Source organism: Pan paniscus, chromosome 2, assembly GCF_029289425.2.
Source record: "Pan paniscus chromosome 2, NHGRI_mPanPan1-v2.0_pri, whole genome shotgun sequence".
Classification (NCBI taxonomy): Eukaryota; Metazoa; Chordata; class Mammalia; order Primates; family Hominidae; genus Pan; species Pan paniscus.
The window spans coordinates 153,724,214-153,751,455 of NC_085926.1; the positions used below are offsets into that span (position 1 = coordinate 153,724,214).

Consider the following 27,242-nt stretch of genomic DNA (forward strand, 5'->3'; position numbering starts at 1 on the left):
CTCCCTCTAGAATTCAGTTGCTGTATTACCCAGCTTAGACTCAATAGTTTATCCTTACAATTACTCCCTTGAAAGTTTTCTGACCTCCCATCTTCCTCTGCCTCTTTTGCACTTGCCTGGCAAAACCCCAACATGGGACTATACCCAACTTCTACCAGTTAGAGTAAGATATGGTGAGATCTTCAGCTTTTTAAAAGAGAAGCTGGGGCTGGGAGCGCTGGCTCACGCCTGTAATCCCAGCAATTTGGGAGGCCGAGGAGGGCAGATCACCTGAGGTCAGGAGTTAGAGACCAGCCTGACCAACATGGAGAAACCCCACCTCTACTAAAAATACAAAAATTAGCTGGGTATGGTGTGGGGTGCCTATAATCCTGGCTACTTGCGAGGCTGAGGCAGGAGAATCCCTTGCATCTGGGAGGCAGAGGTTGCGGTGAGCCGAGATCGCACCATTGCACTCCAGCCTGGGCAACAAGAGCAAAACTCCGTCTCAAAAAAAAAAAAGAAAAGCTGGAAATCTAGATTTTTATATGAAATCTCGCAGTTTTAAAACTAAAATTAAGGGTTGGCACCATACTGCACTAAGTATGGATATGCCCTGAGGCAGAAACTACATTCTTTTAGTCTGTTACCTCTGCTTTAAGGGTACTCCATTGCTCAAGACCGGCCTGACCAACATGGTGAAACCCCATCTCTACTAAAAATACAAAATTATCAGGGCATGGTGGCAAACGCCTGTAGTCCCAGCTACTCAGGAAGCTGAGGCAGGAGAATCGCTTGAACCTGGGAGGCAGAGGTTACAGTGAGCCAAGATGCGCCATTGCACTCCAGCCTGGGCAACAACAGCAAGACTCCGTCTCAAAATAAATAAATAAATAAATAAAAGTCGGGGGGTACTCCATTGTTCTTTAGGTAAAATCAAAAGTCCTCAGGTTCACACGCAAGGCCTTGCATGATCTAGACCCTGCCTGTCTCTCCAAGCTCATCTTTCCTACTCCCTACTTCATTCATTGTGCCTCAAACATACTGACCTTTTCTCTGTTCTTCACAATGCTAGATTCACCCCTGTCTGAAAGCCTTTACACTCACTGGTCCCTCAGCCTAGAATACCCTGATCCTTCTACCTTTATGTTTTCCCACAGCCCCTCACCACCACAACCATCACCAAGCTGCCTCATTATCCTTCATATCTCATTTTAAACATCATATCCACAAGAGGTGTTTTCTAGCACTCTCTCAAGTAAGTCTGCACCATCCATAACACAAATTTATAATTTTAGGATTGATTTATGCTTTTTTTCCCCCTTTCTCCCCCACTATTGAACAGGGACTGTGTCTTTTTACTATGTCTCTCTGTCTATGACTTAAGACCCAATGTTGAGCATAGTTCCTGATATATAGGAGACTCTAAGTATTAGCCGAATGAAAGAGATATTTTCAATTATCTGAACTGCAAAGTGTCTACCATCCTTCCTTCTCTTCTAAGATAAGTCTGTTTCTGTCCTCATCCTCTTCCCTTCCATTCATTTCCATTCTCTACAGCCATTAGAGAGAGCAGAGGTAATAACTTGAATCCACACTAAGAATTAAAGAGTACCAGTAAAGGTAACTAAACAGATAAATATAAAATACAGTATAAATGTTTTTGTTTATAGTTCTTTCCTTTTCCTATATGATCTAAAGGGCAACTGGAATAAAACCATAATCATAAAACTGTGTAGATGGGCTTATAATAAAGATATAATTTGAATGGCAATAATAGCTCAAAGGATTGGGGGAGGGAACAGCTATATTGGAGCAAAGTTTTTGTATCTATTAAAATTAAGTTGATATTAATCTGAACTAGATTATTTTAAGACAAGATGTTAATTGCAAACATTAGAGTAACCACTAAGAAAATAACTCACTCTATAATTACCAGAGTAACCACTAAGGAAATAACTCACAAAATTGTCATCACTAGAGCAACCACTAAGAAAACAACTCACAAAACCACTAAGAAAAGGAAAAGAAGGCCGGGCTCGGTGGCTCACGCCTGTAATACCAGCACTTTGGGAGGCCAAGGCAGATGGATCACGAGGTCAGGAGTTCAAGACCAGCCTGGCCAAGATAGTGAAACCCCATCTCTACTAAAAATACAAAAATTAGCCAGGCCTGGTGGTGGGCACCTGTAATCCCAGCTACTCAGGAGGCTGAGGCAGAGAATTGCTTGAACCTGGGAGGAAGAGGTTGCAGTAAGCATAGATGGCACCACTGCACTCCAGCCTGGGCAGCAGAGTGAGACTCTGTCTCAATAAAAAAAAAGGAAAAGAAATAGAAAGGTAATTAATTTGGCCTATTAGAAAATATCTTTTAACACAAAGGAAGGCAATAAGCCACAAACACTGTCCCCCTTGTCAGGGAGCAGAAGTTTATGATCCCTACGAATACTACCATTAACCTATCTTCAGCAACTCTATTTTTGCCTCACTGGGTATTTCTTATTCTCCTTCCTCTACTAACACATACATGGTATCTCTCCCATACAACCTTCTAAAAAACTACTGTAAAAATTGATTATATGGATTGGAATAACTTCTGTCACACTCAACTAAATCAGAATCAAGGGACCAGGGGTAAAAAGCCCCAAGGCACAAAGCAGTTCCTCTAGGAAGTGTCTGGCAGCCTCTCCTTAGCTTCTGAAATGGCATATTATAACCTTAAGACTAGTTTTACCTAATAGCTGCCAAAACAACCTGAGACTAAGTAATTGCAGTTTTTGACATTACTTTCAATGGCAATTACTTTTACCTACCGCCCTCACTCACCCACCAGAGCTTGCCAGCTCCCAAAAGACTTTGCCAGCACCAGTTAACTCTTTCAAAACATTTTATGTTACATTTCTCTTTCCCAATAAAACCTCAACATATTCCTTTTTTTTTTTTTTTTTTTTTTTTTTTTGACATTCTGAAGACCATTCTGGTCTGTTCTTATGCCCCAAATTGCAATTCTATTTTTATCTATATTCCCAAACCAAATCTTTTGCTTAGAGATTCATTTCTGTATTTTATTTTATGTTGACACTATAATTGGTCTAGTCATTGTCATCCCTATCAAGCAAAATTATCATGCCAGACCACCTAATGGACTGCTAGCTGATCTATAAACTGGCTATCGTCTGTCAGGGGCTCACCCCTCCAGCACAATCAGCTTGGATCACTATGACAAGGCTAAGTGGCCAAGAACATGGCCACTTAATCTTTTTTTTTTTTTTTTAGACCGCGTTTCGCTCTTGTTGCCCAAGCTGGAATGCAATGGTGCGATCTCAGCTCACTGCAACCTCCGCCTCCTGGGTTCAAGCGATTCTCTTGCCTCAGCCTCCTGAGTAGCTAAGATTACAGGCACGCCCCACCACGCCCAGCTAATTTTTTGTATTTTTAGTAGAAACAGGGTTTCACCATGTTAACCAGTTACCCAGGTTGGTCTTGAACTCCTGACCTCAGATGATCCGCCTGCCTTGGCCTCCCAAAGTGCTGGGATTACAGGTATGAGCCACCAGTCCAGGCCAATCTTAAGAAAAGATTAATCTTAATCTTAATCTTCAGAAAAGATTAATCTTAATCTTGATCTTAAGAAAAGATTAATCTTAATCTTGATCTTTAAAAAAGATTAATCTTAATGTTGATCTTAATAAAAGATTAATCTTAATCTTAATCTTAAGAAAAAGTTAATCTTAAGAAAAAGTTAGAGTTGCTTTGCTCAGCCTGGGGCTCTCAGCATGTCATTTGTCCTCAGAAGTGAGTGTAACACATATATAGAAGATACAACCTCCTTTCCAAGGCATTCTAGACAAAATTAATCAGTCTCCTTAGTTCTCTCATTGCCCTTTCTTTGCTCAGCAAATTATGAACCTCTAAAGGGCGAAGATATGTGAAGGAATTTATGTTCTTTGTACAATGTGCACTTTACAGAAAAGATAGTCAATAAATGTGTTGAATCAAAGTAAGATACAAAGATCTTCCCACCATGGCTTCACAGTGTGTTGAGATTATAGGTGTGAGCCACCATGCCCAGCCTCTATTTCTTTTTTTTTTTTTTTTTCGAGACGGAGTCTCGCTCTGTTGCCCAGGCTGGAGTGCAGTGGCGCGATCTCGGCTCACTGCAAGCTCCGCCTCCGGGTTCACGCCATTCTCCTGCCCCAGCCTCCCAAGTAGCTGGGACTACAGGCGCCCACCACCACGCCCGGCTAATTTTTCGTGCTTTTAGTAGAGACGGGGTTTCACCGTGTTAGCCAGGATGGTCTCGATCTCCTGACCTCGTGATCCGCCCGCCTCGGCCTCCCAAAGTGCTGGGATTACAGGCGTGAGCCACCGCGCCCGGCCTCCATTTCTTTAAGAGATAAATTGCCCCGGGCGTGGTGGCTCACGCCTATAATCCCAGCACTTTGGGAGGCCGAGGCGGGCAGATCACAAGGTCAGGAGATCGAGACCATCCTGGCTAACATGGTGAAACCCCGTCTCTACTGAAAATACAAAAAATTAGCCAGGCGTGGTGGCAGGCACCTGTAGTCCCAGCTACTTGGGAGGCTGGGGCAGGAGAATGGCGTGAACCCAGGAGGCGGAGGTTGCAGTGAGCGGAGATCGCACCACCGGACTCCAGCCTGGGTGACAGAGTGAGACTCCATCCCAAAAAAAAAAAAAAAAGAGAGATAAATTGCAAGAAAAATAAAAACGATAACGAGAGTACCTATAGATTATAAAACTCTTAGCACCAACCAAAACATATGAATCATGATGCAAACAATGTGTTAATAGACATGCATAAATCATGAGGAGACATCCAACAAACCAAATTGAGGGACATTTTTCAGGTTTCTTTTTTTTTTTTTTTTTTTTTTTTTGAGATGGAGTCTTGCTCTGTCGCCCAGGCTGGAGTGCAGTGGCATGATCTCGGCTCATTGCAGGCTCTGCCCCCTGGGGTTCACGCCATTCTCCTGCCTCAGCCTCCCGAGTAGCTGGGACTACAGGCGCCCGCCACCTCGCCCGGCTAATTTTTTGTATTTTTAGTAGAGCCGGGGTTTCAGCGTGTTAGCCAGGATGGTCTTGATCTCCTGACCTGGTGATCTGCCCGCCTTGGCCTCCCAAAGTGCTGGGATTACAGGCATGAGCCACAGCGCCCGGCCTCATTTTTCAGGTTTCAATAGCATCAAATACAAAGAATGACTGGGAAATTCCAGATTAAGGAAAACTAAAGAAACATAAAAACTAAATATAATTTGTAATCTTAGATTAGATTCTATACTTAGCAAGAATCTAATTGGGTCTATCATCAAAATTTGAATGGGGTTTGTAAATTAAATGATAAAAATGTGTGAATACGAATTTCCTAAATCTGGGGGTTGTACTGTAGTTACATAGGAGAGTGTTCTTGTTTTTTGAAAATGCACGGAGTATTAAGGGATAATTAAGAGATTACAGGAGCTTCATTGGTGCAATGTATTCTGAATAATTGTGAAAAATAGTTCTGAAAAAATTATGTGTTTATATGTATGGCTACATAGATAAAGACAAAAAGAGGATAAGGAATACGGGGTAAAATACAAAAATTAGGATATCCACATGTAGTCTTGATACTATTTTTGCCATTTTATTATTTTTCTAAATTTTTGTTTGTTTGTTTGGAGACAGGGTCTCGCTCTGTCGGTCGGGCTGGAGTGCAGCGGTGCCATCACAGCTCACTGTAGTCGACCTCCTGGGTTCAAGTGATCCTCCCGCCTCCATTTCTTCAGTAGCTGGGACTACAGGGGTGTGCCACCAAACCCGGCTAATTTTTTAATATTTTGTACAGACAATGTCCTGCCATGTTGCTCAGGCTAGTCTCAAATTCTTGGGCTCAAGGAATCTTCCCACATCAGCCTCCCAAAATGCTGGCATTATAGGCGTGAGCCATAGCACCTGGCCTCCACATATTTTTAATGGAAAACAATATGGAACGGGAAGGTGGTTGGAGATATACTTGTTATTGAAGCTGAGTAATGGGTTATATAATATAGATTTTAAGTCAGGGCTGGCCTTTGCTCTTTCTTTGCCCCTGGTAATCTCTAAACCCTCAGCATATCCTACCTGATAAGAATGTCCTTTATCTTGGGAATTTGGATCACACAAACTCATTTATAGTGGAGGCTTTGAGTCTTGGGATATCAGTTTGACCTCCAGAGGAGCTAGAGACTGAGGTCAGCTATGTAGTCAGTCAAGCATGATGTCCCAATAAAAACTGTGGACACCAAAGCTTGGGGGAGCTTTCCTGGTTGGCACTGCTCCATGTGTCTTGTCACACATCATTGCTGTGAGGGGTCAATGTTGTCCATGACTCTACAGGGAGAGGACAACTGGAATCTCCACCTTTAGAACCCTTCTGGCCTCTGCCCTATGCATAGATCAACTCTCCAAATCAGTGCTAGATCCTTTGCAGATTTTAATCTGTATCCTTTCCCTGTAACCCACCATTACCATGAGTATAACAGCTTTAAGTGAGTTCTGAGTCGTTTTAACAAATTATCACACCTGAGGGTGGCTCCCCTGAACTCTGCAGTTTGTGTCAGAAGTATTGGCGGTCTTGCGGACTGTTCTATTTAACTCTTCATGGGCCCATTGTTACCCTACTTTTATATGTTCAAATTTTTCCATAATAAAGTGTTAACAGGCCGGGCACAGTGGCTCACGCCTGTAATCCCAGCACTTTGGGAGGCCGAGGCAGGCAGATCACCTTAGATCAGGAGTTCAAAACCAGCCTGGCCAACATGGTGAAACCCCCGCCTTCACTAAAAATACAAAAATTAGCTGAGTGTGCTGGCAAGTGCCTGTAATCCCTGCTACTCAGCAGGCTGAGGCAGGAGAATCGCTTGAACCCGGGAGGCGGAGGTTGCAGTGAGCCAAGATCACGCCATTGCGCTCCAGCCTGGGCAACAAGAGTGAAACTCTGTCTCAGAAAAAAAAAAAAAAAAAAAAAAAGTTGGGCCGGGCGCGGTGGCTCACGCCTGTAATCCCAGCACTTTGGGAGGCCGAGGCGGGCGGATCACGAGGTCAGGAGATCAAGACCGTCCTGGCTAACACGGTGAAACCCCGTCTCTACTAAAAATACAAAAAATTAGCTGGGCGAGGTGGCGGGCGCCTCTAGTCCCAGCTACTCGGGAGGCTGAGGCAGGAGAATGGCGTGAACCCCAGGGGGCGGAGCCTGCAGTGAGCCGAGATCATGCCACTGCACTCCAGCCTGGGCGACAGTGAGACTCCGTCTCAAAAAAAAAAAAAAAAAGTTAACAAATAATTTTTAAAAAATATTCCTTATCCTACAGAAGTCGATTCAAAACACAATATTGTAGCTCAGTGGTATTCTTACTGATATGAATGAGATTGGTGTATTAGACTCACTTGTGAAGTTTAATTTTGTTCTCCAAAATTACACGTCCAAATAATGTGCATATGTGCGTGGATGCACACATGCATATACGTGTGTTAAGGGCATCAAATACAAAGGACGACTTGGAAACTGTTCCAGAGAGAAGTTATCTGAAGTAACTCTTATAACCTAATATGTTTTCTTGAGTGGTAAACAGACAGTGAAACAGCTAGTCCTTCAGGGATTACAAATAATTAGGTATGCTTTCAGGAGTGAATGTCTTATCTTGTCTCATCACCACAGAAATACCTTTGAGATCAATTGTTCTAGAATCTCTTGCTCCCATACTCCTGGCCTTAAGTGATCCACCCACCTTGGCTTCCCAAAGTGCTGGGATTATAGGCATGAGCCATCTCGCCCAGCCCCCTTGTGCTATATCTAGAGGGCCAAGTACCATGGCTAAATCTTTCTAACACTAAGACTTCCCTCTTAGAAATTCTTTTTTTTTTTTTTTTTTTTGATATGGAGTTTCATGGTTGTTGCCCAGGCTAGAGTGCAATGGTGCGATCTCGACTCACTGCAATCTCCGCCTCCTGGGTTCAAGCGATTCTCCTGCCTCAGCTTCCTGAGTAGCTGGGATTACAGGCATGCACCAACATGTCCAGCTAATTTTTTTGTATTTTTAGTAGAGATGGGGTTTCTCCATGTTGGTCAGGCTGATCTCGAACTTCTGACCTCAGGTGATCTGCCCACCTGGCCTCCCGAAGTGCTGGGATTACAGGCGTGAGCCACCACACCCAGCCCCCTCTTGAAAATTCTAAGAATTGCTGGAAAAGTCAGAAAACTAGGCTGACTAGTTCACCTACAGATCTCCAGATTATACTACCTAAACTCTAAACTCAGGCTTGATTCATTTCCAGTTGATTCCTTCCCACTTATCCGTATCTCAAACCTCTTCTGTCCTTTCAGTTGAATCTTAACCCTCAGTTTCTTTCTGACCTTATACTTACTTATATCAAAATACCTACCCAATTTTTTTTTTTTTTTTTTTTTTTTTTTAGATGAAGTCTTGCTCTGTCGCCAGGCTGGAGTACAGTGGCACAATCTCGGCTCACAGCAACCTCTGCCTCCTGGATTCGAGCAATTCTGCTTCAGCCTCCTGAGTAGCTGGGATTACAGGTGCACACCACCACACCCAGCTAATTTTTTGTATTTTTAAACAAGGTTTTGTCATGTTGGCCAGGCTGGTCTCAAACTCCTAACCTCAGGTGATCCACCTGCCTCGGCCGCCCAAAGTGCTGGGATTACAAATGTGAGCCACTGTGCCCCTCCCCTACCCCAAATTAATTTCAACCTCTTTCCCCTCTCCATCAACATTTTCTTACACGTCCTCTCATGTTCTCCCCATCTCCAGGTTCAGAGGATATGTCTCATTTGGTTAAAATTCTTATCCTAGACAAGCAATTATATTCAATAAAAGGCTACTTTTAAAAGTATTTCAGCTAGGCACAGTGTAATCCTAGCACGTTGGGAGCTGAGACGGGTGGATCACTTGAGGTCAGGAGTTAGAGACAAGTCTGGCCAACATGGTAAAACCCTGTCTCTAGTAAAAATACAAAAATTAGCCAAAAATCGCTTGAACCCGGGAGGCAGAGGTTGCAGCAAGCCGAGATTATGCCACTGCACTCCAGAATGGGCAACAGAGCGAGACTCTGTCACAAAAAAAAAAAAAAGTATTTCAAGCATAGGATGCGCCATGAACCAAGGGATATAAACAGGAAACTGGAGTATTAGTCCAAGAATTAGAGCTCCAACTATCCCATAAGGAACTGTCATTATTTGAGAATTTTAATTGCACAAATGGTTCAGAATAGAATAATGTTGAGCTATGAGGTGTAATGAGTGAGATGGTTATGGGAGCACAGCATTAGTGATTTAGTGGTATAAGTGTGAACCTTAGTTGGAATCTGATTCTGTTAAGCAGTCTGACCTTGAACAAATCACATACTTTCTCCACCTTACCTCCAATTTCATTTTATTAGAAATTGGCAGAGGAAGAAGTCATCATTAAGAATCAATGCTTATAAACCGAAAAATTTACAAGCATTTGTAAAATGCAAAATTTACAAGCTTTTGCATACTTTGGCAATATATAGATGATGACCCATGGACCAATTTCTCAGTGCAAGGCAGTATTTGATCAGCAAGTATAAAAAATTGAGTTAGAACTAGAAATAAATGAATTTAAGAAGTAAAAATCTGACTTTTTCTTTGATCTTAAGTTAATAACTTAATTAAAATGTTCAAAAAACTGTAAAAGTGTTAATTTGAAATAGTTTCATTTCATTAAAAAAAAAACCACCACCAACCCAGAGTGTTTCTTTCTGCTTTTGTAATAATTTACATTTCCTGACTTGCAGGGTGTGATTTCTTCCAATTTTTGCATTAACTCACAGATTGCTACTAAAATAAAATTTTCTCTACTCATAGAAGTGGACTTTTTAAAAATTATCACCTTAACTTGAATTATTTGGATAATTTGCCCCATTTAGACTAGGAGAAAGCATCCAAGTTTTTAATATCACAGGCCTCTTGACCATAATGTAATGAAAAAGTATGAGTTAACTAGAATACAACTCCAATAAACATCAGATAAAATGTCTATATTTGTATTGTGCTGAAAGTAGACACAAAGTCTCTGGAGCAGGAACAGACTTAATTATTACTTAAATTCTCTTTGGGAAGGATCTTACACTTTGGAATATAAATGTATATCTCTAAGGAGAAGACTAGTGTCTCCATAATTACAGCAACCAGAGATGTCTTCACGGTCCCAGGTCTCATCGCCCCTTGAAATGAGCGTACTGGAGAAATAAATATCTCTGTGTAATGGAATGAACTGTGCTCCTCAAAATTTACATGTTAAAGCCCTAAACACCCAATTACTGTATTTGGAATTAGGATCTTTCAGGGGATAATCAAGGCTAAGTGAGCTCATAAGGGTAGGCCCCTAAGCCCACAGGACTGGAGGAAATATCAAAGATGAATGCACACAGTGGAAGGGTTATGTGAGGACACAGCGAGAAAGTGGCTGTTTCCAAATGGAGAGGCTTCAGGCTGGGTGCAGTGGCTCATGCCTGTAATCCTAGCACTTTGGGAGGCCAAGACAGGAGGATCATTTGAAGTCAGGAGTTCAAGCCCAGCCTGGCCAACATGGTGAAACCCTGTCTCTACTAAAAATACAAAATTAGCTGGGTGTGGTGGCCGGCACCTATAATCCCAGCTACTTGGGAGGCTGAGGAAGGAGAATTGCTTGAACTTGGGAGGCAGAGGTTACAGTGAGCCGAGATCAAGCCATTGCACTCCAGCTTGGGCAACAGAGTGAGACTGTGTCTCAAAAAAAAAAAAAAGAAAAGAAATTCTTCAAAATTGTTAACAGCAAAGAAGCCCATACCCAAACACAACTGCTTTAAAACTAACAGATTTTGTAATAAAAGTTCCCAGTAAAATTCCTTTTTTTTTTTTTTGAGATGGAGTTTAACTTTTGATGCCCAGGCTGGAGTGCAGCGGCGTAATCTCAGCTCACTGCAACCTCCACCTCCCGGATTCAAACGATTCTCCTGCCTCAGCCTCCCAAGTAGCAGGGATTACAGGTGCCTGCCAAAACTCCTAGCTAATTTTTATATTTTTAGTAGAGACAGGGTTTCACCATGTTGACTAGGCTCATCTCAAACTCCTGACCTCAGGTGATCCACCCGCCTTGACCTCCCACAGTACTGGGATTACAGGCGTGAGCCACTGCACCTGGCCGAAATTCTTAATAATTCCAAATAAAGAAATAGCGCCATGCTTCTACCTGCTCTCCTCTTTGTCCAGACATTTTTTTTTTTTTTTTTTGAGAAGAGGTTTCACCACGTTGGTCAGGTTGGTCTCAAACTCCTGACCTCGTGATCCACCTGCCTTGGCCTCCCAAAGTGCTGGGATTACAGGCATGAGCCACCGCGCCCGGCCCCTTGTCTTTTATTAATAGTCTGGGTGGTGGCTCATGCCTGTAATCCCCTGAACTTTGGGAGGCTGAGGCAGGTGGATCACCTGAAGTCAGGAGTTGGAGACCAGCCTGGCCAACATGATGAAACCCCATCTCTACTAAAAGTACAAAAAATTAGCTGGGCGTGGTGGCGCGCACCTGCAATCCCAGCTACTCCGGAGGCTGGGGCAGGAGAATCACTTGAACACGGGAGCCGGAGGTTGCAGTGAGCCGAGATCGTGCCATTGCACTCCAGCCTGAGTGACAGAGTGACTGTCTCAAAAAAAAAAAAAAAAAAGATAAAAAACAATTAACTGAAAAAATAATTGAGGATGGCTTCATAAATAAAGAAAACAAAAGATTTGTTAGTAAGTGTAAGTTACTTGAAATTACTGCAGTTGGTTCTAATTGTGCCAATCTACTGTAATTTTAACATGACTAATTTGAAAGTAAATTTAGCTACTACTTAATAAAAATGAAAACAAGATATTTCATTAATGTTTTATTTTTTAGAGAATCACTTTGAGCAATTAAATAACCATTTATCTAAAACACTGGATAATTTATTTCAAATATATTCCAAATACTTAAACACTGCATAAATATTAAGGTTTAACACACATCTTTTAATAAATTAACCAAATATAACTAACAGTTCAGATATACTCAAAACACATCATACAAAACTATCAAGGCTAATGATAGATATTCCAAAAGTGGTAACAGAAATTATTGTGTGCTGTGTATCTCTAATTCAAACCTGGACATGGGCACAATAATTTCATAAAGATCTCAACAATGACAGCTTTCAACATTGAGTATTTTTTCCAATTTTACACTAATTCTTGCAAAGGCAATATCTGGGGACAACAATAGATATAGACTCACCAATATAATTTGACAGTGGTAATTTATCAATTTACCAAATATGCCACTTCCTTTTTTTTGAGACAGAGTTTCGCTCTTGCACCCAGGCTGGAGTGCGATGGTGCGATCTTGGCTCACCGCAACCCCTGCCTCCCGAGTTCAAGCGATTCTCCTGCCTCAGCCTCCCGAGTAGATGGGATTACAGACATGGGCCACCACACCTGGCTAATTTTGTATTTTTAGTAGAGATGGGGTTTCTCCGTGTGGGTCAGGCCGGTCTTCAACTCCTGACCTCAGGTGATCCGCCTGCCTTGGCCTCCCAAATTGCTGGGATTACAGACGTGAGCCACCGGACCCGGCCGCATTTTTTTTTTTTTTTTTTTTTTTGAGACTGAGTCTCACTCTATTGCCCAGGCTGGAGAATAGTAGCACAATCTCGGCTCACTGCAACTTCCCTCTCTCAGGTTCAACCGATTCTCCTGCCTCAGCCTCCCAAGTAGCTGGGATTACAGGTGCCCACCACCATGCCCGGCTAATTTCTGTATTTGCAGTAGAGACAGGGTTTCACCATGTTGACCAGGCTGGTCTCAAACTCCTGACCTCAAGTGATTCTCCTGCCTAAGCCTCCCAAACTAATGGGACTACAGGTGTAAGCCAACACGCCTGGTTCAAATATGCCACTTTCTTAAATATCAAATTTTTTTCCAATCTTATATTTCTCTAATTTTATAGGGGCAGGTGATAAAAAAATTTCAATTTCACTAACTCTGACTATAAAATTAAACTTTTCCAACATTTAAGATCATTTCAAGGAAAATAAGAATAGGCTTTAATATTTACATTAGTGACTGATTAATTGTAGCTGACTAGGGTATTCAATTTTAGAAATTAAAGATAATTCCCGCCAGGTGCAGTGGCTCACACCTGCAATCCCAGCACTTTGGGAGGCCGAGGCAGGCAGATCACGAGGTCAGGAATTTGAGACCAGCCTGACCAACATGGTGAAACCCCGTCTATACTATACAAAAAAATTAGCCAGGTGTGGTGGAAGGCACCTGTAATCCCAGCTAATGGAGAGGCTGAGGAAGGAGAATCACTTGAACCCAGCAGGCGGAGGGTGCAGGGAGTCATGCCACTGCACTCCAGCCTGGGCGACAGAGCAAGACTCCATCTCAAAAAAAAAAAAAAAAAAGAAATTTAAGATAACTCCCTAAGGATTGTACCTGTACCTTGTGCATTTCAGTCATGCCATTTAATCATTATTCTTCACATAAAATTGTTATAAAGTTATATTGTCTATATTGACAATAAAAAACTATTAAACTGTAGCAACCTTTTTCTAAATGAGTCAAGACTTCTTATGAGCTATGCAAATTAATATTGCTGATATTTAAATATGATCTCTTTCATTACACATTTGGGCAAAATTTTTTTAGAGTAAGGTGATTAGTCATAGAACTTTCTTTCTTTTTCTTTCCTTTTTAATTAAAAATAGAGATGCAGTCTCCCTGGTCTCGATCTCCTGAGCTCAAGCAATACTCCTACCTTGGCATCCCAAAGTGTTGGGATTAAAGGTATGAGCCACTACACCCAGCCCATAGACTTTTCATTTACTATATAAAGTCTTTTTCTCCTACAAAATATCCATTCTCCTTCCCCAAAATAAACAAGGCTCCTTAAAGGCAATCTTTATAATCCATAGTCAAATAAAAGTTTTTATTCACTTAAGCAGGAGGGAATGAGTTCAGCACATTAATCAGTCTGCCCTGCTATAAGACCTGCCTCTTCCAAAACAGAATTCCAGTAAGGAAAATAAGCTATCCATGCTGATTCTACCTTGCTAGCAAATTGGGGGAGTAACATGAAGACTCTAATAGTGGTTTGACTGGTAGAAAATGAAAGAGCTCTCAGTCCCAAACCAAATGGTGATTACATAAAAAATTTGGCATTGTTAAATCAGGCAGATACAACCTAAAGTAAAAAGAGCCAGCAGCGGTGGCTCACGCCTGTAATCCCAGCACTTTAGGAGGCCAAGGCGGGAAGATCACCTAAGGTCAGCAGTTTGAGATCAGCCTGGCCAACGTGGCAAAACCCCATCTCGACCAAAAATACAAAAATAAGCTGGGCGTAGTAGTGCACATCTGTAGTCCCAGCTACTTGGGAGGCTGAGGCAGGAGAATCGCTTGAACCCGGGAGGCGGAGGTTGCAGTGAGCAGCTTGGGCAACAGAGCCAGACTCCACCTCAAAAAAATAATAAAATAAAATAAAGTAAAAAGAACATGGTCTGCAGTAGGTGTTTTTGTTTTGTTTTTGAGATGGAGTCTCGCTCTGTCGCCCAGGCTGAAGTGTAGTGGCACAAACTCAACTCACTGCAAGCTCTGCCTCCCAGGCTCAAGCAATTCTCCTGCCTCAGCCTCCCTAGTAGCTGGGATTACAGTCGTGTGCCACCCTACGCCTGGCTAATTTTTGTATTTTTAGTAGAGACGGCGTTTCACCATGTTGGCCAGGCTGGTCTCAAACTCCTGACCTCAAGTGATCCACCCACCTCGGCCTCCCAAAGGGTTGGGATTACAGGCGTGAGCCACCATGCCCAGCCTGCAATAGGTATTCAAAATCCTCCCTAAGAGAAAATAATTGTGCCTCGCTGTCTACCAAAGACATTGGTTAAAAAAAAGTCTCAGCAGTTACAATGTACAGTATCACCTTCCCTTCTGTAACCAAAATACTTCTTATTAAATATATGAATGCTAGTTATCAGATTATTTTAAAAGTTTATTTTCTTTCTCTAATAATAAGGTAAAATACATTTTGGAAATCTGCATGGAATGTTCCCAACAAGTTATTTCATTTTAGCAGGGTCTATGACATACAGCTTTAGTCATTCTTTCAATTACGTGGAACCACAGAATTCTCCAAAATACAAAAATAAAATTTTCAGCTTTTATATCAAATAATGGTCTCAACCATTTAATACAAAGCAACATACTTTCTCAGGTTTCTGTTAATAAGGCAAAATAAAAGTCACTCAGAAAAAAAAAGGTTAAATCATGAAGATTTCTCTTTTGTAGGATATAATTTACCCCTGTGGTTTCTCTTCTACCATTAATGTCTTATCTACTCTAATTCCTTCAAAGTTTCAAGTTCAATACAGTATAACATATGCAGAGATTTTATAGTTTTTATCATAGATTTTTTTTTCAACATTGTTTTCAGGATGCTTTAAACACTTTCACAACTATTACCTCAGATTTGTGATTATGGCTTATAGTACAGTCCACTTTCAGAACCATGATTTTTGGATCATGGCCCATCCAAGATTTTACTCCGTTCAGAAAAAGAAAAAAAATTACATATCCAGAGTTTCACAAGCAATTCAGGGGTTTTTCCCACAGACATCAAAAACCTTGCAATAAAGGGGTGAAATCCAACAATTACTTTCGATTTCAAAGGTTTAATATTTTTAAAAAATTGAGAAATCTATTTAAGGTGTTGAATAAACTTTTTATGACTTATCAGGCAAAATTAAAATATTTATCATGGGCAGGGCACGGTGGCTTACACCTGTAATCCCAGCATTTTGAGAGGTCAAGGCTGGACAACTGCTTGAAGCTATGAGATTGGGACTAGCCTGGAAAATATAGCGGACCCCACCTCTATAAAAAATTATTATTTTTTATTAGCTGGGCATAGTGGTGTGTGCCTGTAGTCCTAGCTACCAGAGAGGCTGAGGTGGAAAGATCCTTTTTTGTTGTTGAGACAGGGTCTCACTCTGTCACCCAGACAGGACTGTAGTAGCACAATCACTGCTTACTGAAGCCTTGACCTCCTGGGTTCAAGTAACCCTCCCGCCTAAGCTTCCCAAGTAGCTGGGACTACTGGTGTGTACCACCATGCCTGGATAATTTTAAAAAAAAGAAGTCATAAAGACAGGTTCTTATTATATTGACCAGGTTGGTCTTGAACTCTTGACCTCAAGTGATCCTCCTGCCTCGGCCTCCTAAAGTGTTGTGATTACAGGTGTGAGCCACAGCACCCAGCCTAAGGAAGATCCCTTGAGCCTAGGAGTTTGAGGCTTCAGTGAGCTATGATTGCATCACTGTACTCCAGCTTGGGCAAAAGTGAGACCATGTCTCTAAAAAATAATAATAAAATAAAATAAAGTATTTACAATGGAAGGAATCTGTGGTGTTACTTTTAGGTAATCTCAGAAGAACTTTTCAAACTCAGATGTATATATGCGGCAACCAATGTGCATATGGAGATACTGACACAGAGAGAAAAATGTTCAATCTAATATTAGCCAGTAAACATATGATGCATTAACTGGAGGAGTTAAAAGTCCATACTTGAAGGTACTGTTTAATTTATCAGGATCAATCAATCAAGAAAAACACCCACACATAAAAACAGGGTGGTATATTTTAGTACTACTGATTTATAATAAACAGATCCTCAGATTTAGGCAGATCATTTTTAAATGCCATTAGTGATCAATGTATGCAACGCAGTTGCACATAGCTATTAACAAGTTATTTTGGCATGCATTACATACATGTATTCAAATTAACTATAATTTTTTGTGCTTATTTCTAGAGCAAATTAATTAAATGGCTTTCACCTTAAAGGCTTAAAATGTTTTAAAACTTCAAGTCATTAAAGATGTACTGACATTAAAACTATGTTTGAAGGCTGGGCGCAGTGGCTCATGCCTGTAATCCCAGCACTTTGGGAGGCCGAGGCGGGTGGATTACCTGAGGTCAGGAGTTCAAGACCAGCCTGGCCAACATGGTGAAACCCCATCTCTACTAAAAATACAAAAATTAGCCGGGTGTGGTGGTGTACGCCTGTAGTCCCAGCTACTCAGGGGACTGGGGCAGGAGAATCACTTGAACCCAGGAGGCGGAGGTTGCAGTGAGCTGAGATTGCACCACTGTACTCCAGCCTGGGTGACAAAGCGAGACTCTGTCTCAATTAAAAAAAAAAAAAAAACTATGTTTGAAAGTATATATAATTTGTAATAATATACACGGGAAGAAATAAAAGGTTATCATGGCAATCTGAGTTTCTTAATCCAAAAATTAAAAATCAAAACACATTTCATATGTAAGAGTTAAGTGGTTTTTTTTCTTTATTCAAGTAATCATTTAGACTCTAATACATGATAATGGACAACCATGTGACAAAGTACTGTAGTGTATGGTTTGGTGTAGCCTCCTTGCCTCTAGGATGGGATTTTTTCCAGGTGATTCTTCAGGATCTGACATCGATGCCCAACACAGGCTTTCCAATGACAATGCATGAGTTCTAGAGGTCACTGCCCCATCTTCCTTCAGGTGCTGTGTGCCATTTTCTCCCACCCATTTTATCCTCCATTACTTATAAAAACCCCACTCTAAAATTCAACCTATGTTATAAAATTAACAAAATCAGGAGTTAGTACACATTTTTCCACAATGATAAAATTAAGACTCATAATGTACTATCTTGTTTCGTCTAACTTTTGGAGGATTTATATAATCTCTAAAGAGTCAGAGTAATACATAACACAAAACATGCAAAGAACCTTATCACTGGGTGTATGTAATATGCTGGGAATTGCTAAAGTACTCAAAAGCTTAATTTTCTTGGAATAGCAACTGTCCACTGAAAACTATAGTATTCAAACAAAAGGTTATGTGTTAATACATGAAAATATAGTACCTGATTTGGCATAAATTGTGAGATCTTTTTCACTAGTAAAGTGCTTAATTAAGAAACATTTTTCTACTATTAGATTTAATTTGTCAAAGGCACAAAATATCTTTGTCTCTCTCTTTAAAGTATTAGTTTTTTAAATGATGGTACTGCCCATTTAAATTTTACTTAATCAGAAAGCTTTACTGTTTTTTTTCTCTCAGCAATTAAAAAAAAACTACTTGAAGAAAAACATTTAATTTTTATTTTCAAAACGTTGCCATAAACATACATACAACACTGAATTTGATCCCCTCCATTGGCTGTCTGTGTGCCATGAAGCACTTGTGACAGAAAACATATATAAGCTTAGGGTAGAAGTTTATAAGGAATCAAAATATCTTCCAAAAAGAGGGGGTAGGGGCAAGAGGAATCAATAAGTTTAAAAATCATAACTTTCATTTTATAAAAAATAGTTTGAATAATTTTCTTATAAATCTTTAATGCTTACAAAAGCAGGAAATACATTTAAAATAGTCTTTTTAACACAGATTCATTTGTACAATGTGGTCATAAGAAAAATAACTAAAATGACATTTCAGTAGTCTATATTCTTTTCTCAGCAAATTCCACATAAAATTTAACTAATTTACAATTCAAAATAAGATTTTAACTGCCAACAATGTCAGACTAGTTGTGGTTAGTACCTGAATATCAAGCTCTTCTCCATTTTATATATTGTACCAAAATTTTAAATACAGCTCAGCAGTGATAGGTACTAATAACAATACCTGACTACATGGTTACCACCCGTGACGACTGCATTGCAGCTTAAAACATGCTTTGGTCAGTAAATTTAAAAGATACACATCAAATAACAAGGCCAGAAAAGTTGTTTTAGAATTTCCTGACCTTAAGTAAACTTTAAATACATTGACAAGGCAAAAAAAAAAAAATGATCAAATATACAGAAAGGTTTCTATTTTTTCAACCATTTGGCATTTTATATTATTAATTTCGCTGTTTAAAATAATATTTTATACTCCTGTGCACTGATTATCATTGCTCTCCGAATTAAAACTAAACTACAATTACCTTGCTAGAATGTCCAGTAGCATATATATTAATTGCTCCTTTTGCATTTCCATGAAGATGATCCTTCATCCTGTAACTTTTTAAATTTTGGACCAAGAAAGAACCACCAACCAAATCCAATGAAAACACAAATAATGGACTCCACATAATAACCATCCAGGGCTGTAACACATGAGCCACCCAGTTTTTTGCAAAGCTGTAAAAATAAAACTATAATAAATACTCCACAATTTCAAAATGAAAGTATTTAGCAATTAACATGCTTCTACTTTATAAAGAATAAAAATATATTTTTCTTAAAACATTTCAGTATTTCACTGAATTCCAATGACAAAATATGTTAATGTATCTTAATCTCTCTAATGCTACTAACAGGATTAAAAACAATTTTCAGTTCTTGCTGTAAACAATACTCATTTTCTTTTTTGAGACACGGTCTCACTTGTGGCCCCGGCTGAAATGCAGTGGTGTGATAATGGCTCACTGCAGTCTCTGGCTCCTGGGCTCAAGCAATCCTCCCACCTCAGCCTTGTGAGTAGCTAAGACCACAGGCGTGCACCACCATGCCCCATTAATTTCTGTATTTTTTGTAGAGATGGTGCTTCACCATGTGGCCCAGGGTGGTCTTGAACTCCTGGGCTCAAGCAATCTGCCTGCTTCAGCCTCTCAAAATGCTGGAATTACGGGTGTGAGCCACCATACCCAGCCGAATATGTTTTTTTTTTTTTTTTTTTTTTTTTAAGAGACGGAGTCTTGTTCTGTTGCCCAGGCTGGAGTACAGGGGCGCGATCTCAGCTCACTGCAACCTCCGCCTCCCAGTTCTAGCAATTCTCCTGTCTCAGCCTCCTGAGTAGTTGGGACTACAGGCACACACCACCCCGCCCGGCTAATTTTTTGTATTTTAGTAGAGATGGGGTTTCACCGTGTTGCCCAGGCTGGTGTCAAACTCCTGAGCTCAGGCAATCCACCCGCCTTAGCCTCCCAAAGTGTTAAGAATACAGGCGTGAGCCACTGCACCTGGCCCGATTATCTATTTTCACGATGCAGCTTTCACATTCGGAAATGTGAAGAAATTTCCAGTCCATCTACTCTAGAAGTAGACTAATGTCACTTTGAAAGAATTTATCAACAAACCACTCACTATACAGGTTTAGTTATAACTATTATAGGAATAGCCAATGGACATTCCCTTTTTCTATCACTACAAAACTTAAGCTATTAATTATGCATTTATAAGTGCCTGCTGTGTAGGACAGTGATTGTCAAGGTGGGGGAAAGAGAGATCGCCTCTCCTTTACTGAGAAACGCCTTTAAGGGAACTAGTCTTGCTGATTTGAATAATTATAACCCTCAGCCTTGATGTGAAAGAAAATATATATGTAGATTTCTAAACCAGAACCTATGGACAGATATGATTTTTAAAAAAGATATAGTACTTCTAGAGACAAAACAAAGATATTAATATCTTAGTATTAGCTTAATGTTATCTAAAATTAAAACATACTTACCTCAACAGCATCAGGTGTTCGACAATTCTGGTTTGATGCTCCTACACACTCTTTTACTGTGAGGGGATCTACAAGCCAAAGAGCTACTGTAGAAGGCCAGTTTCCTCCCAGATTGGACACGGTATTTAAAAGGGTCATGTATGTTCCTCCAATAAGTGGATCACTAACCTTTGCATTGAAAGCCATTATAGAAACATACATGCTGTACACTGTAACCTACGGAAAAATGTAAAACATCTTTAGTATGATTATAAAGCTTATAAAGCTACAGTCTAAATTAAGAACATCAAAATCATAAACCTGAAATTAATTTTCATGGTATTTATTGAACTCAATTCAACAAATACTTATCAAGCACCTACTATAGGCCAGGCTTTAAGATCACAGCAATACAGGCCGGGCGCAGTGGCTCATGCCTGTAATTCCAGCACTTTGGGAGGCCAAGGCGGGCGGACCACGAGGTCAGGAGATCGAGACCATCCTGGCTAACACGGTGAACACCCCCCCACCCCCCTGTCTCTACTAAAAAATACAAAAAAAAAAAAAAAAAAAAAATAGCCGAATGTGGTGGCAGGCGCCTGTAGTCCCAGCAAAAGGAGGCTGAGGCAGGAGAATGGCGTGAACCCGGGAGGCGGAGCTTGCAGTGAGCCGAGATCGCACCACTGCACTCCAGCCTGGGTGACAGAGGGAGACTCAGTCTCAAAAAAAATAAATAAATAAAAATAAAAAAATAAAAAAAAAGATCCCAGCAATACAAAGATGTGACCTTGGTCCTTCTGTGACATTGAAGAATTTATTCTAGGCTGGAAAATGGGGAATAAATAATTACAAATACAGGAAGTACTGTAAATAGAAGTGCACACATTGTGTTACTGGGGCATAAATATAAATGAGAGATTAATTCTACCACAAGTAGTCAAGAAAGACTCCACAGAGAAAATGTTAGATGAGGTGGCATTAAAGGATACATAATGCATACAGCAAAATGCAAAACCTCATATTTGTACTGTACCTAAATATGTATCATATATTGCATGTGTATATATACATATTTATATGTATGCATTTATTACATGTATAAATACTCAAATATTTAAAGAAATAGGAATATATATATTTTTCTCCTACATATACACAAGAAAAGTATTTCAAAATTTATGTGACAAACTGGAGAAAAACATCCTTAAGAGGCAAAAAGTACTTAAAAGGCAAGAATTAACCTTTAATTTAGAAAGATGGAAACAAACTGTGTTTCAATAATGGTATTCCTTTGAATAGTGTTTTTGGGGGTGTTCACAGAAAAAGGAGTTCCAAAGTCAAATAAGACTGAAAGACACTAACTTACACAAAATTGAAAAGGTTCCTTTCATTGTATGCCTTTTGAAATATTTACAACATAAACTCCTTGAGGGCAGGGATTTTGGCATGATTTATTAAGTTACATTTCAGTACTCAGAATGGTTTCTGGCAGGGAGGTGTTCACTTAATATTTGTTGAAGAAGCTGGGTGCGGTGGCTCACGCCTATAATCCCAGCACTTTGGAAGGCTGAGGCGGGCGGATCACCTGAGGTCAGGAGTTCAAGACCAGCCTGGCCAATGTGGTAAAACCCGTCTCTACTAAAAATACAAAAATCAGCTGGGTGAGGTGGTGCTCATCTGTAATCCCAGCTACTTGGGAGGCTGAGGCAGGAGAATCACTTGAACCTGGGAGGTGGAGGTATCACAGTGAGCCGAGATTGTGCCACTGCACTCCAGCCTGGGCAACAGAGTGAGACTCTGTCTCAAAAAAAAAAAAAAAAAAAAAAAAAATTTGTTGAAGGAATCATTAAGTCACTACTTACAGAAGGCTTATGTCATACATCATTTCTCGAATTTACTTGGCCTTGTACCTTTTTTCCCCCATAAAGCATCTGGTTATCTGAGTTTCAGTGACTACACTTCAGGAAATTCTCAAATGAAATCCAAAGCTAAATAAATACTTTTTTTGGGCTATAACATACTGACAGAAATACTGAAGCATTGACTAGTTAAAGTACTTCTTTAACCTTCTATTACATATCTAGCCTTAACTAAGCATGTGCAAAACAGAAAAAAAAATTATATTTGACAGTTTGGCCTCAATAATTTTATAAGCATAGAATTTAGTCTGACAGGATCCACTACAGATTTCTCCTAAATGATTTACTGTATGCACAAAACTACTGAGATTACCTGGTAGTCATATTTTTAGGTTTCAGTTAAAAATTAATTCATACATTAGCAAATATAACTTTCAAAGGACATAAGCTAGAAAAATCCAAAGTGACTCAGAAATACGCATTAGCAATAACTGCCGTTAAGTCCCAAAGGTTACTTCTGGGCCTTTGCCATTTACTTGAATCACTTGCATCCAGAACAAAAAAATCTCATTCTGGGCCAGGCGTGGTGGCTCATGCCTGTAATCCCAGCACTCTGGGAGGCTGAGGCGGGTGGATCACCTGAGGTTGGGAGTTCTAGACCAGCCTAACCAACATGGAGAAACCCCGTCTCTACCAAAAAAATACAAAATGAGCCAGGCATGGTGGTGCATGCCTGTAATCCTAGCTACTTGGAGGCTGAGGCAGGAGAAGTGCTTGAACCCTGGAGGCGGAGGTTGCAGTGACCCGAGATCGTGCTATTGCACTCCAGCCTGGGCAACAAGAACGAAACTCTGTCTCAAAAAAAAAAAATCTCATTCTGCAACAGCAGCTTAGGCTAGAGCAAAGTGGGGATTCCTTCTTTTAAGGATTACAAACATATTTAACAAAGAAAGAAAAAGCAGCTTGACACAGCTTTCAAAATCATAAAGAATAAGTCAAAACTTTCAATATAGAAGCTAAGCCAGGGCCGGGCATGGTGGCTCATGCCTGTAATCCCAGCACTTCGGGAGGCCGAGGTGGGCGGATCACTTGAGGTCAGGAATTCAAGACCAGCCTGGCCAATATGGTGAAACTCTGTCTCTACTAAAAATACAGATAATTAGCCAGGTGTGGGCAGTGGGCAAGCAAGCCAGACTCTGTCTCAAAAAAAAAAAAAAAAAAAAAAAAAAAGAAGCAGCAGAAGCTAAGCCAGAAACTAAGACCACTACTATTTCTCAATACTTTCAGAAAGAAAAGATATTAGGAATTCAAGAAAGAATGAACTGAAACCTAGGGATAACTGAGAAATATTTAGCAAGAGTAGAATTTGCTGGCTTTGGAATCAATTCTAAAATGTAACAAATACTTGTTGAATAATTTTTTTTTTAATGAATGAATGAATAAGAAAGTCTCTTTCAGCCGGGCGCAGTGGCTTGCACCTGCATTCCCAGCACTTTGGGAGGCTGAGACAGGTGGATCACAAAGTCAGGAGTCAAGACCAGCCTGGCCAATATAGTGGAACCCTATCTCCACTAAAAATACAAAAATTAGCCAGGCGTGGTGGCACGTGCCTGTAATCCTAGCTACTCAGGAGGCTGAGGCAGGAGAAATGCTTGAACCTGGGAGGTGGAAGTTGCAGTGAGCCGAGACTGCACCACTGCACTCCAGCCTGGGTGACAGAGCAAGACTTCATCTTGGGAAAAAAAAAAAAAAAAGAAAGTCTCTTTCTATGAACAGCAGAACTCATTAAGTGAAAAGTCATAAAGTTTAAAGCCCACCATCAATAATTTCTTCAGTGTCAGATTCATGCTTAAAATTTATTATCGTTATTTTAAGACAACTGTAGAAAGCTGTCTTCTTTATTTTACACAGAACAGTTTATTTCCTGAGAAAACCACTGCAAGCTTACCTGATGTAAAGCATAACTCAGCAGGACTACGATATAGTAATATATAGGGAATCCCCCTTGATGTTCTACTTTAGGAGTCCACCAAACCAGTAGGGCATATTCTAACCCAAGCAATAATCTATAGAGAAAGAAACATTGAGTTGACTTCCATTTTAGCTTAAATAACAACAACAACAAAAACAGAAATCCGTGTGCCTACCATATGAAAGAAGCTGTATCTAAACCTGTTAGGAGGTTAAAAAGATAAAAGTGCATATAAATAATATTGAAAAAAAGATGCTTTTCAAATCTTTTTCCATATATATAATTCTACGCTCAGATATTAGTGGTATTGATGAATGTTCCTCATTTTACCCTTTCTTATTTAGTAAGGTTTTATTTCATTTTTACCTGTAGGGCATGGCTTTGTAAAATGTGTTTAATGGCTGGGGACCTGCAGTGTATTTGCTGATAATCAGAGGCAGTATTATCTGCAAAGGAACCATTGGAACTGCCAATAAGGCTAAATGTTCTTTGGGTACTCCCTCTTCTACCAATTTCAGTCCTGTTACAGCATCTGCTGCTGAAAAACCAATCTGCAATATAAAAACAAAAAAGTATTTTAATTCGTGACTTATGAAATATTTTCCTCCATGCATATGTAAGTTCTTCAAGAACCTCAATTTTATTACTGACCCATGACAGTTACAAGTGAGCATCATATTATTATACCTGGTACAACAGTCAAGTTATACGAGGTACATTTTGCCTTATGGTTTTCTAATAATATTAAGTGAAAACAACTGAAAATTCAGTACTGGTAGGGATGGTAGATGGCTATAAATACAACTAAATTTCCACTTCAAAAAGTCCAATGTGTTATAGTAAACGGGGTCAAAAATCCAAATTTACCGATTTGAAAGTTTTAGGTTTAAAAGAACTTAAGCCTTTAATTGACCCAAATCAATCTGGTTAAAATGAAGCATAACTGTCAATATATATATACATTTTTAGTGATTTCTGACTGACCATAATAAAATTTCCTAAGTTCATCTAATGTTTCAAAAGTAATTCTGGGAAAACGTATCTGAGAGATTGAATAAAATGAAAGGGATAAAGTATAGTTAGATTAATTCTTAAAAACAGCACAAAAAAGAGTAAGAATTAAATTAAGATTATTTAGATAGCTTCAAAGTATCTCCCCATGAGTCAGTTTTTAATTACAAAAGAAAAAATAGTACTTTTACAATAGATTAGCAAAGCAATTAAAGTTAAAAACAGCAGTTAAAGGGATAAAGAGACATGATATGGCTTTCAGTATAATTCCCTGCAGACATCAAAACATTACTTCTTTGATCTTCCTGTCTTATATACCTGAAAAACCTCAACCCAAACAAGAAGAAACATGAGAGAAATGTAACTAGAAGCCCATTCTACAGCATAATTGGCCTGTATTCTTCAAAAATGTCAAGGATATTAAGGACAATGAAAGGTCATACCAACTGAATGCAATGTGTGATCCTAGATTAGATCCCCAACAAGAAAAAAATTAAAGTTATAAGGACTGTTATTGTGTAAAATTTGGATATGGACTATAATTAGATAGTAATATTATATCAATTTAAAATTTCCCAATATTGAGTTGTGGTTTTGTAAGCAGAAAACTTGTTCTTAGGAAATACATACTTAAGGTACTTATGGATAAAAGTGCATAATGTGTACAAATTGCTCTAAAGTATTTCAGAAGACATATGTAATGGATATACACAGAAAGGGAAAATCTACAGAATAAGGAAAGTGTAGCTAAATGTTAATAATTAGATAATCTGGATAAAGGATATAAAGGAGTTCTACTAATACATTTTCAAAAAGTGTGAAGTTATATCGATACAGTAGGCAGAAAGAAATTATTTAGGCAGATAGTGAGGGCAAAAGAGACCTCGGCAGAGCTTCCCTTCTAACAAAAAGCGGCCCCCAAAATCATTTCTTTTCTAACAAAGAGCAGCCTGAAAAACTTGAGTTGCAAACATAGATAAGCAAGTTGGAAGCTTGCACGGGGGAATGCCAGCACCTGAACCAACAGAAAAGGGCTACCTGGGAGCCAGGCATGTCCACCATGAAAACTCCACCTTCTTTTTTGTTAGCATGTGTACAGTAAAAAAATGGGCAACATGGTGCAGCTCAGGCAGAGAACCTGCCTGCATGATAAAAAATTAGGGTGGGGGCTGCCAGAAATTCATGCCCTATATAAATGGTGCACCTGGACCTTACTGGTTTTTCATGCCCTATTTAAATCAGACACTGCCTCCCCACTAGCTCATCTAAAAAACCCCTTGCATTTCACCACAGATCTGGCAACACATTTTTCCAGGACACCTCTCTGTAGCACAGAGCTATTCTCTCTCTCACCTACTAAACTTCTGCTGTTAACCTCACTCTTTGTGTGTCCACGTCCTTGATCTCTGTGGCTGTGAGACAGCAAATCTCAGGTACTACCCTAGACCACGAGGCCACTTCAATATCACACAAATTTTTTTTTTTAAAAAGAAATTATAAGGCCAGACGCGGTGGCTCATGCCTGTAATTCCAGCACTTTGGGAGGCCAAGGTGGGCGGATCACGAGGTCAGGAGATTTGAGACCATCCTGGCCAACATGGTGAAACCCCATCTCTACTAAAAATACAAAAACTAGCCAGGTGTGGTGGTATATGCCTGTAGTCCCAGCTACTCAGGAGGCTGAGGCAGCAGAATCGCTTGAACCTGGGAGGTGGAAGTTGCAGTGAGCCAAGATCGCGCCACTGCACTCCAGCCTGGTGACAGAGTGAGACTCTGTCAAAAAAAAAAAAAAAAAAAAAAAAAGGAAAGAAAGAAAGAAAGAAAGAAAAATTATAAATAGTATACACGGTAACTTCTTGGAATAGAGCCAAAGAAAATTT

The 27,242-nt window shown here is 39.9% G+C and overlaps 1 protein-coding gene across 2 annotated transcripts in view; it reads right to left on the reverse strand.

Moving 5' to 3' along the window:
• Positions 1-17,367: 17,367 nt before the first annotated feature.
• Positions 17,368-27,242, reverse strand: part of SLC33A1 (solute carrier family 33 member 1) — a 28,101-nt gene continuing 18,226 nt past the window's right edge. Inside the window, exons 3-6 of one of the 2 annotated variants that reach the window (XM_003806092.7) lie at positions 24,718-24,902; positions 24,328-24,445; positions 20,542-20,757; positions 17,368-19,229 (exon numbers count right to left, since the gene is read on the reverse strand). In XM_003806092.7, the coding sequence (XP_003806140.3) occupies positions 19,062-19,229; positions 20,542-20,757; positions 24,328-24,445; positions 24,718-24,902 (687 nt within the window). In that variant the 3' untranslated portion in view covers positions 17,368-19,061. The remainder of the gene's footprint in view (positions 19,230-20,541; positions 20,758-24,327; positions 24,446-24,717; positions 24,903-27,242) is intronic. The other variant, XM_034957644.3, reaches the window with a different exon arrangement.